Source organism: Tupaia chinensis, unplaced genomic scaffold (assembly GCF_000334495.1).
Source record: "Tupaia chinensis unplaced genomic scaffold, TupChi_1.0 Scaffold000161_1, whole genome shotgun sequence".
In the NCBI taxonomy this organism is placed as follows: domain Eukaryota; kingdom Metazoa; phylum Chordata; class Mammalia; order Scandentia; family Tupaiidae; genus Tupaia; species Tupaia belangeri.
In genome coordinates, this window is record NW_006159632.1 from 4,177,926 (window position 1) to 4,189,578 (window position 11,653).

Below are 11,653 nucleotides of genomic sequence, written 5' to 3' on the forward strand. Positions count from 1 at the left end.
TTCCTGCTGGAAAGGGTTGTACTGCAGCTTCTGGGTAACAGTGAGGGCTTGCCACTCTGAAGGCAACCAAGTGGGAAGGACCGGAAATAGCATCGTATACAGAAGGTGAAGCAGAGTGATGGCCACCCAGCTCCGGGATAACCAGGGCACAGCCCTTTGCTGAGGGACCATTCACAGAAGAGTCTAAAGAGCAATCAGAAAATAGGAGGTCCCGGGTTAGTTCCCATTACAGGTAACTTCGGCCATCCTTCTTCTCATTAGGCCTCGCCAAGTTTCTCAGCAGACCAAAGAGCTAACACAGAAAATCCAGCCCCACTGCAACCCACCGTCTCAAGAACGTGCCCTGGGATTCTGAAGGGAGGTTATTCGCACTGGAGCCAGGAATCTCTGCTGCCTGAATTAGATGTGTCCTCCCTTGGGCCTACTAGAGACACATCCACCTGTTTTCCTGGGAGGGCTAGATTGATGAAGAAAGGCAAAAACCCAACTGAGAAGCAGAACTGCGCTCCCATTCTTTCTTCCCTCTTAGCAAATGGGGCCATAACTCCAAGTGAGTGGCACGAGGAGCCTCCGAGCACCAGGCCCACATTCACGGGGCGCCTGCTGCCGGCTGTAAATAACTCGCGTGACTGCACCAGGGACCAAATTGCTCGTTAGCTGCCAACATGAGCTGTTTAATGATCTGAGGAGCAGACGCTGCCAATTTTTGTATTTCCTCTTAAAATATCATTTAAAACTCATACATGTAATTATTATACCTTTTCATTAATTTTTTACGATTCTTCTGAAGCCGATGAGCTGTGGGTTCATTCAACCCATAAAAGTCGGAGAGCTGTCTGAGGTGCTCGTTGGGCACACAACGGGGTTAGAAATCCACAGCTCACCCCGGTGAGAGCCTGGCCACTAGTCCCTGCCCCCCCACTGCTCAGCTAATTGAGCGAACACAACCAAAGAACAACACATCCATGGGTCTCCTTCCCCTGTCTGATCTCGGAGCAGGCTCTCTGCCACCTCGCGGGTACGGCTGTTGTGAAAATCAAGGGAAGTAATGAATACAGACGGATGTTTGAAAGCACAATGCAAATGGTAAGGTAGGATAGAATTTTCAGACTCTTGCTTTCAAGCTACTCATTAGTGGAAACATACAACCCCTAGTGACACCAGAGCAAAGGGGACTGTGAACTCTGGAGAATTCTCCAAGCTCCAGCACCAGATGTTTCCACCGAGCACATTGACTTATCTCATGTGATCACCTCCAGTAACCCTCACCTCCTGCAACCCTCATCTCCAGTAACCCTCACCTCCTGCAACCCTCACCTCCTGCACCCCCACCTTCCAGTAACCCTACCCTCTGGTGGTGCCTGAGGATGTCCCTGCCCTCTCCCCAGCTCAGACACGAGCCTGGCATAGGTGCTCAGAACGCCTGTGGTGGGGAGCCGAGGTAGGCACGGGAGGCCTGTCCTCACCAAGAACTTCACCCTCTGCACTTCCAGTTCGCCCCAGAACTCCATGCCGGCACCTCCAGCTTCCTCCAGTAACCCTCACCTCCTGTGACCCTCACCTCCTGTAACCCTCACCTCCTGCAACCCTCACCTCCAGTAACCCTTACCTCCAGTAACCCTCACCTCCTGTGACCCTCATCTCCTGTAACCCTCACCTCCTGCACCACTCACCTCCAGTAACCCTCACCTCCTGCGACCCTCATCTCCTGTAACCCTCACCTCCTGCGACCCTCACCTCCAGTAACCCTCACCTCCAGTGACCCTTACCTCCAGTGACCCTCACCTCCTGCAACCCTCACCTCTTGTGACCCTCACCTCCTGCAACCCTCACCTCCTGCGACCCTCACCTCTTACAATCCTCACCTCCAGTGACCCTCCCTGAGCATCCACAGATACACGGTACTCTGTGAGCCTCTACCAGAATCCTGCAGCATACAGCACGAGTCTCCAAACTCTTACAGAAAGAAACAGGAACTGGGGATGACCCCACAGCACAGTGCTTAAGCACTATTCATAGAAAGCCAATCCCACATGGCTGACCATAGTTCAAACCCCAGTCCCAGCAGCTTGAAAGACCTGTTGGGTGTAGTGCACGAGTGCCCCAAATCCTGATGGGTAGAGAGATGGAAGGAGAGGATTGTGGGGTGACCACACCACATTGGAGAGGTGTCTTCTCTCTCTGTCTCAAGTGACAGGTCAACTGACAATCAATGATTTTTTTAAGTAAAAGTTTATATGGTTTTGTTTTGTTTTCTGAAAGGAAATAGGAACTGGAAGTCCAAAGCACAGGCCATGACCAACACGTGCTATATGTACGTAATGACCAACGTGTGCTATATGTACGTGTGTATTTTTGAGACTTGGCCATCCCGTTTTAGGGACACCACATTGCCCCCCCCAACTCCACAGGCGCAGTAAGACTTCTCAGAAAAGCGCTGAGACATCCGAGTGTGATGTGAGTAACAGGAGAGTGTAAATCGAGGACAGAGCCCAAGCTGGGGTGGCCTGGGGAGCCCGCCCCCACCTCCTCCAGCCCTGGTTACCTGATACGGCCAGCATTTTGGCTTCCAGCAATGCCAGGAGTTGGGCTTCGACGTCGCCGATTCTCTTCCTGAGAGAGCTGCACAGTCCCTCTCTCGTACACACCTGGAGGAGAACAGCCGTGAAGCAACCTTTACTCAGCTAAGAATCGGGGCAATGGCGTGGTCAGCTTAGAGATGACTGGGTTTGTAAATAATTACAGAGGTGATGAGGAGTGATCGGAGGAGGGGAGGGAGGAGGGAAGAGGGGAGAAGCCAGGCGCTGGCATATACCAAACACCAGTGCTGTGCCCTCCAGCAGATGCAGAGCTAATGTGAGCTGGCAGCACGGGACAGCCACAAACCAGAAGGGCTCATCCCTCCTGCCTCCTCCCCTCTGGGGCCTCGGCTCTCTGCTCCTGTCTGAGACACCCTGGCTCTAGGAGGCGTAGCTGGTTCAAGGCCTGGGGAGAAGAAAGGCCTTGCCCAGCACCTACCCAGCTGGCTCTCGCCCCCTGCCCTTCGCCCTGCTTGGCGTTCTCCGCCATGTCCTCTCTGACACGTGGCTTGTCTTTGTGCTCTCTCGCGTTCTCTCAGTCTGCTGAGATGCAGGCTCCATGTGGTCGGGGACTCTGCTCCGTGCCTGGCACACAGCAGGAGTAACCAGTCGTGGCCAGCAGAGAGCAAGGCAGGGGCAGGCGGGCTGAATCCCACTACCAGAAAATGCAGCCTCAGGAAACTCGGAAGGCAGATCCCTGCTGGCAGTGGGATTTGGAAAACAGATGAGTAACTAACTAGTGAGGTCTACGAGTTTGTCGTTTATTTTCTCATGACATTTCCTGCATTTTTCTTCACCTTTTCAAAAAACAGTAAAAATCTGAATTTCCTTTTCCAAATACCTTCATGTTATCTTTTATTTTGTTTGAGGCTAAAACATTACAATGCTTTTGTTTCCTTTAAGGCTAAAACTTCATATTCATCCATTATCCATACTTGGGTTAATGAGTTACCCCAAAAATTTCCAACACAACAACAGCACGAGGCACAAATTCAACAAGAACAAGTACGACTGCACAGACACGTCGGGGTGACCCACGAGGAGGGATAGAAACATCCCGCCTACCTTGTCCAAAATCTGAGATTCTATTTGAAAATGAAAAGTAGCCCAGTTGGGTTCACAGATCCATCCCAGAGAGCATACACAGTTTAATTTCCCCAGAAGATTCTAGGTCTTCCCAGTTATCGGTACAAGTTGCCCTCATCTCAGACAGAATTGGGATGACTTTTAGAATCAAAGCAGACCTTGCCCGTCCTGCCTCACGTCTCCCACTCTCCCCTCAGAGGTACCCATGTCCACCTCCAACAGCTCTTTATGAAACCCGCTGTCTGGGTGGAGAGGACAGTTTGCCAGATTACGCACCAACAGCTGCACCATGGAGCTGAGTGTGGCGTCTGTGAGGTGCTTCATTGCAGACCCTGTCAACAGCCCTGAGGTCTACCCGCTGTCAGCCTCAGGGGTGAAGAGGACGATGTCCTGGCCACCTTCACTCAGTGTTACGTCTGAGGTTGGCTCGATGCCCCGTGGGCACATTCCACCCCATCCATCAAAGAGCGCCACCAGAAGTCTGAGGACACCCAGCTAGCACCATAATGCCAGCCATGACGCCCACATCCCAACCACTCTGCATCCACCAATTCTGGTTTTAGCAAATAGTGCCCATTAATCAGAACTGGGCCAGCTTCTCCTTTGCTGAGCAAATCTACCCTTCATGCTGTCACTGTTAATATGAAACAGCTTCCCAAACCTTATTAAATCGCAATGTACGTTCTTTTGGGCTCTGCTGGGTGAGATTGAACATCTAGAAATCTCCAGGGGCCCCATTTACTCCAGCCGCCGCCTCCCTTCCATCTCACTTATCCCTTAATTACTTTTGGTTTGGGTGACCCGTAAGTAATCAGTGCAAGGACGGCTCCCTCCCTCTGAGGGAGGAACGCAAGGACCATCAAGCCAAATGGGGATCATATTCCAGAAGGACACCGTGTCGGCCGAGATTCTACCTCCTGGTCATCGGTCACTCCAGTCAAGGCGAGAAAGGCATTTTGTGTGACAGGACAGTTTTAATTCTATGTAGCTAATATCAGCCCTCGCCACATACACACACCTACAAACATGCACCTGTTCATGCCTGCCCACCTGTACACACATGCACCTCCCCCAAATAGCTAATGGCCAGAGGGCACGTGCACTTACAAAAGAGAGATCGAGAGACAAAGAGATAGAAAGAGAGCAAACCCCAGTGGGGTTGATTACTGCGATCCCTTCTCCTCTATTTCTCCATCCTGTCAGGATTTGGGGGCCCACACGCACACCAAACTGGAGTGCTTATTGAGCTGCCAGACCCAGGATTCAAACTGTAGTCGGCCATGTGGAATCCAGCCTCCTCAGCCACTAGGCTACAGGGCTGGACCCCTCCTTTTTATTGACAGATAAAATTAGACCCTAGGAACTCATTCTTGAATTTACATTTTAAAATCTAATATATGAGTTCCTTAATTTATGAAAAAGTAAGATATTTATGAGTTTTAATAAATGTATTAGAGAAGGTATGTGTGATGGTTTGAATGTTTGTATACCCCTAAAATTCATGATAAAATCCAAACACTTACTGAAATGGGATTAGGAAGTGGAGCCTTGGGGAGGCGACTAAGTCAGGAGGGTGGAGCCTCATGAAGGGAACTCTGCCTTACGACAGAGGCCCCAGAGCCTGCGTGAACGGCTAATTAGTGCCATCCTGAAAGCTTTCCAGCAGGGGCATTCAATGGGCCGTACCTGCAGCCCCTAAGTCGACAGCTCCCTCCAAAGCAAAGGCCAAACCAGCCTGTCACTGAGCGGACCCCAGCCAGGACCTCCACCCCACAGCAGCCTCCACCCTGGCTCGTGGGCAGCCTGCAAGTGGTTCGGCAAAGTCTGTGCTTCTGAAGTCCAGGTGTTCTATGATCTGGACATGAAATTAAGTCGAAAGAAAACACCACAGTTTTTTTGGAAAGTGGGAAAATAAAGGTACTTACCTTCACAGTGATTTCTTTAAGTGATAACTTGAGGAATTTTATTCTTTCCCGGAGGCTGGAAGAATTAAAAAGAGGACTTTGGTCTTCTTGGTAAGCACAGTTCCACGCACCGTACCACCCATAGCAGCAAGTCAGACAGAGGCCTTTCCACGGCCCCGGGCTAAGGGAGAGCAGGAGGAGAGGGCACGCCGTCGCTCCCTGAGACTGCATTATTGTGCTGCTGGGAGGCAGACCCCTCCTCCAGGCCCTGCTCTACAGAGGCTGGTACCCATGTGCACCGCTCACAGAGCGCACACCTACCGACAGTGGGAAGAGCAGCCCCAGTGCTCCTGGCCGCATTCCTACAGCACCCTCCTGCAGGCTGGTCCGCAGGGCACGCCCAGCAAGTGCCCTAATGCAGCAAGTACCTCCGCGTGGGCGCGGAAGCGAGCCTGCAGGAGAGGCACACAGCGCAGTGTGCTCAGTCAGCACCCCTCACTCCTCAGGCTCCGCTGGCTCCTTTTCTCCTTGGCCCCTCTGCCCGTGCACATTCTCTTATTCACGTCCTTTCTGTCTCCGTCACTGGAGTGTGAGTGACTGTCTGTGTTCACTCCTATAACCCTGGTGCCCAGAACAAAACCCCGAGATTATCAGCAGACATTACGAAAACCTCCATGAAAGGAATGACTCCACACAACTAAACCACGACCTTGTTCTCACGGCCGCCACCGAATGGAGAAGGAACACCAAGCAGAATATCCAGCAAGATGAAAAAGTGACCCGAAGGGACCAGGAACCAGTGCTAGGTGGAAGAGGCTCCATAGGAACTATTCCAGGCAGAGAAATGTCTCCAGGTGAGTCACGGGAGGGAGAACTTGCCATCAGTCGGAAGCCAGGGGCTGCTGGGACAGCTTGCCCAGAGAGGGGGAAGTGAACGGGGGCGCGTCGGACGGGGCCTGGGCTGTTCTGGCTCCTCTCCTGCAGCAGCCCAAGGATCCATGCAGCTGTCCCAACCGAAGACCTTCCCTGGGCAGAAATGCGCTGCCCCTTGCTGGGCTCATGGGAGTCCTTTCAACTAATCAATTTTTAATAAATGGTTTACCACGTAATTGAACCTATATGAGCACTTAATAGTGTATTATAAATAGTTGCTCCCAACCACACACGAATACCAGTTCATGCATTAACAACTAAGACAGGTAGATGGCCGGTCCTCTCGCTGACACCGAACATCCAGCCCACTAGGATGGCCGTGCCTCTGGCAATGCCCACCACGCTTGAAACTCGGTCAAGCACCTTCTCTGCAGGGCTGACACGGTTCACCGCCTTGGCTCAGATCCGGCTTCAGCCCAGGAAAAGTCTCCTCTCAAATATCCATGTTCGAGGACAGAGGCAGCAATGCAGAGAATCAAATCCATTGTTTTACATTGGATTTGACTTATATTTAATTTACTTCATTTATGCTATATTACTTTCTGCAATAGATTTACCTTCCTAATTACGTTTTTCTCAGACTAGTATTAACATCAGCTGCACCCCTGGGTACACACAGAATGAAAGTGATGGGGGCAGAGGATATGAATAATCTATAACTATGCTAGCGGTTTTAAGCTATGTTTAGTAGCAGAACTCTTGAACAAAATTTTATACAGAACTGTGACATATGGTGTAGGTAATGGGGCCTCTGTGCTGACTGAAGTGGGGTGTCCGGCCCCGGTACCAACGATGTCACACTAAACGCACATATACGATGGCCCTGCCACCAGGGACGCTGTTGTCCCTGAGCCGTAATTCCAGGGAAGGGGTACAAATCAGAAACCACCGAATGACAACAGCTCACTGCCGGCAAACCTTGCAGGCAGCAGAGCCATTAAACCCGTCTCGAGCTTGCGTGCCGCTCATGACAAACAGCAGCTGCCCTGCCTGGACACACGGACGCCGTCCTCGCAAATCGGTGGGTACGTTTCCACAAACACGCCAGCCCTGATTTACTCAGATGAATTCCTTCTTTGACACTCGCACGAGCTGTCGCGGTAACCATGGAGTCGGATACCCAATGAACGCACACTGTGTACCAAGCCCTCTTGGATACGAGGGGCTTCAAACAGTTTGTGGGAAACGCACATAATAAAAAATCTATGCATGATTTCAGAATATTTTGCACCAAAATAAATTCATACTTTAATTCCATTTTTCATAAGCTTTTTGAAGTCCCCTCATAGTCTTTGCATAGATGAAGTTTCTGTTCTTACTGTAACTGCATGAAGTATGAACTGTAGTTATTCACATTTTCAGACAAGAAAACTTAGGCAATGAGACTAAGAGAGAGTTAAGCGACTTGCCCGGGGTTTCCCAGCCGGGAACGAGGGGAGCCTTGCCAGTAACCGGGCTGTCTAGCTACCGCCTGCCCGAGCCTCTGCATTAGGCTACCCCTCCTGAAAGCCGAGAGCCTGCGTGGAATGTGCCGCCATCGCCAGACTGATTCTGAATTCCATTTCAGAACTGTGTTACACTGGCACCAGTAGATGGCGCAATGGTTACGTCACTGGACTCCCACACAAGTTGACCAAGGTTTGAGCCCCGGACCTGGTGGCTTAAAACTCAGTCCAGGCTCAAGTGTGTGCATGCTCAAAATCCCAAGAGAAGAATGGAGAAGAAGGGATTGCACCGTGGCCATCCCCCTTAGGGAGTGATTTCTCATTTTCTCTCTGTCTCTCTGGCAAGCGCACATGCCCTATAGCAGAAATCTCTCTGTCTCTAAAATAAAAAGAGCCGTGCCACGTGTGCAGTGCAGTCAGTGTCATTGTGTGTAAGTACACCTCATTCTTGGCTCACGAACTTGTGCTCAAATCACGTGACCCAAATTCACCCTCAGTGGCTGGGACTTTCCCATGCTGAGACTATGGACAAGGACGTGCTTCCAGGCTGGCGCTGGCAATAGCAAGAGGAACTGAGTGCAGAGATTCCTGTTTTGGGGTGAACAGTGCCCCCCAAATCCACTTCACAGTCCTACCCCCGGGCTTCTGGGTGTGACCGTGCAGGAACAGCGTCTTCTGAGAAGTAGTGAAGTTACAGTGAAGTCGTGAGCACAGTCCCCTGTCCAGTACGCCTGGCACCCCTTACAGCGAGAGGAGGTCAGGGCAGAGGCAGAGGGACGACCGCACGAGGACACGGAGGGAAGGTCTCACCTGCAAGCCCAGGAGAAAGGCCTCAGAGGAAACTAGCCCTGCCAACACCTTGACCTTAGAGTTTCAGCCTCCAGCACCGTGGGAAAAGCAATGTCTGTGCTTATGTCTTTTCCTTCTCCCACTAGAAAGGGAGCTTGTGGGGCTAGCAGGTGGGGTAGCAGGTGCATCACTGGACTCCCACACGGCCAGCTGAGGCTTGAGTCCTGGACCCAGTGGCTTGAAACTCACATTGGGTGTATGTGCATGTGTGCCCAAGGTCACAGGAGGAGAATGGAGAAGGGACTGCGGCGTGGCCATCCCCCACTTCCCTCTCACTGTCTCTGTTTCTCTCTCTCCAGTGAGCCTATGCACCCTAAGGCAAAAACCTCTCTAGAAAGAATAAATAAATAAAAGAAAGTGAGGTCCGTGAGGACAAGGAGCCTCATTAGCAAAGGCACTGGGCCCACAGGAGGTGCCTAGTCAGTACCAGATACACGAGTGACACTCAGTCTGGTCTTTCTAAGAAACAAGTGGGATGAGTGGGACACCCTCGCCTGTTAGAAACCCCCTCCGGCCACAGGGTGGTAATGCTCTGCTTGCATCCCTGTCCACCCCGCCTGGCTGGCAGGGATTAGAGGCTCAGCTGCCCTTTGCCTGGCGGTGGTCAGGGGTGAGGGATGGAGCTTTGCTTGAGAGAGAAAGACAAGGTCAAAAACACTGGGCCAGTGAACCAGCAGTTAGCATAATGGCTATGTCGATGGACTCCCACCTAGTCAACCACGGTTCGCGTCCCAGACCCGGTGGCTTAAAACTCATGCCAGGCGTGTGTGCGTGCGTGCCCAAGATCCCGAGAGGAGAATGGAGGAGAAGGGATTGCGGCGTGCCCATCCCCCCTGGGGGGGCGATTTCTCGCTTTCTGTCTCTATGTCTCTCTCTGTCTGTCTGGCAAGCGCACGTGCCCTATAGCGAAAACCTCTCAAAAAACAAAAAACATTGGACCAGTCAGGAGGCGCGGTGGTTCTGGTGGCTGGATCCCACATAGCCAGCTGCACGGTTAAATCCTGAGAGGACAGAGGACAAGGAATGCAGGATGGCCACCCCCCACCCAGGGGGTGATTTCTCACTATCCACCTCTCTCTGTGTCCCCCACCTCCCCCCTCATCAAGCCCGCAAACCCTACAGCGAAACTGAAAGAAAAGAAACACAGCCGGTCAACTCGGGAAGCTCCCATCTTTCTGCTTCCCGCCCCTTGGAGGTCTGCTCTCCTCCAAGTAGCTCCTGCTTTTCATGAACTGTGCTAAGGCCTGAACTCAGCACCCCTGCCCCAAATTCTGCATCAAAGTCCTACCTCTCCCCACCTCAGAAGAAAGCTGCATTTGGAAACGGGGTCCCTGCAAAGGAAATTCGTTAAGACAAGCCTGTCGGCTGGGCCTGCTCCTACCTCACTGGCCCCTCAGGAGGGACTGTGGGCTCAGAGACAAGCATCGAGGGAAGACAGAGGGGGAAGGCTCAAAGGAAACAGCATCTGCAAGCCGCAGAGAGAGGCGAGACACCACCTCCCTGAAAGCCCTTCGAGGGACCCAACCTGCAGACATCTCATCCCTGGGGCTCCACGTCACGTCTGGCTTCTGCGTCTACGTCTGCAACCCTGCCTCCTTAGGGCAGCAAGCTCATAAGACAGGCCCGGGAAGGGGGGCCAGGGCCTTGCAATGACAAGAGCCAGAAGCTGGATGCAAGGTCCAGGCCTGGGCAAGGGACCCGGGGCTCTCCTGGAGCTCCCCAGCCACGAGCGCTCACGGCTGCAGCGCTGCTGGCCAAAGTGCAGCTCACACAGCTCAGCGTGCTCCGCTCACGGCCTGGCTGAGCTCCCTCCGTGCATGGCTGGGTGGACACCTATGGGTTAGAGAAGCCCGGCTGGCGTCAGAGACCACTGACATCTGCTCACTCCGCGGTTCTCAGAGACCGGCGCTTAGGGACATGACAGACTTAACCCACACCCTCTCCTACTACTCCAGCTCCCCAGATCGGGGCCTGCCCTGGCCATCTTTACCCTCAGGGGCCAAAGGCACATGGCTGCCCAGAGCTGGCCCAGGCAGGAGATCCGAATGTCTTCCCTGGGAGCCGGGAGCCGGCCTCCAGCCAGGCCCTTCTCAGGGCACTGTGCCCAGGCCACTGCAGTGGGCATACCTCTCAGCCCACTTGGCGAGAGGCTACTTCAAAGAGTGGCCATCGCTTGGACATTAGGCTCATGTCCACACAGAAGCTCATCACGGTGCCTGACAATACCAGGCGGGGAGTGCCGTTGTCCTCGTGCTCTGGGTCACGCAGTGGGCAGGCCGGGGCGGGCTCCTTCACTGGTGTCTAGAGGGTGCCTCACACCCACGGCTTGTCTGCAGCTGCTATATGCTTCCTGCCTCCACCACCAGCCCAGCACCGGCCGCTGAGGGGTGAGGCCTCGGCTCTCGGGTTTGAACTAATGCCAAGATGGCGGCTGCACATCCCCCAGTGATGAGCCTGAGGAACAAACTCTATCCACGCTCAAGATGGCACCCGCACACCCAGCCCACAATGAGCCTGAAGAACAAAGTGCTCCCACTCCTACCCTTTTTTAAAAAAGACACTTGCAATCTGGTGTATGCACTCACCAGAGAGACAGAAAACGAGAAAGCACCCCCAAGGAGGGATGCCCACACCACAATTCCTTCTCCCCCATTCTCCTCTCAGGATTTTGGGCACGCAGGTACAAGTGCCCGGCATGAGTTTTAAGCCGCCGGGTCAAGGACTAGAACTGCAGTCGACCATGTAGGAGTCCAGTGACATAGCCATTATGCCATCTGCTGGTCCCAAAGTGTTCCTACCCTTATCTGCAAAAGACATGGCACTCAGAGAATTAGCCGCGCCCACTAACTTTCCGCAA

The 11,653-nt window shown here is 52.9% G+C and overlaps 1 protein-coding gene across 4 annotated transcripts in view; it reads right to left on the reverse strand.

Annotated features, from left to right (window-relative positions):
• DISC1 (DISC1 scaffold protein) overlaps positions 1 to 11,653 on the reverse strand; it is a 311,563-nt gene that overhangs the window by 150,607 nt on the left and 149,303 nt on the right. For all 4 annotated transcript variants that reach the window (XM_027770847.1, XM_027770846.1, XM_027770849.1 and 1 more), the window contains exons 7-8: positions 5,591 to 5,645; positions 2,546 to 2,648 (exon numbers count right to left, since the gene is read on the reverse strand). In XM_027770847.1, coding sequence (XP_027626648.1) covers positions 2,546 to 2,648; positions 5,591 to 5,645 — 158 coding nt within the window. The remainder of the gene's footprint in view (positions 1 to 2,545; positions 2,649 to 5,590; positions 5,646 to 11,653) is intronic.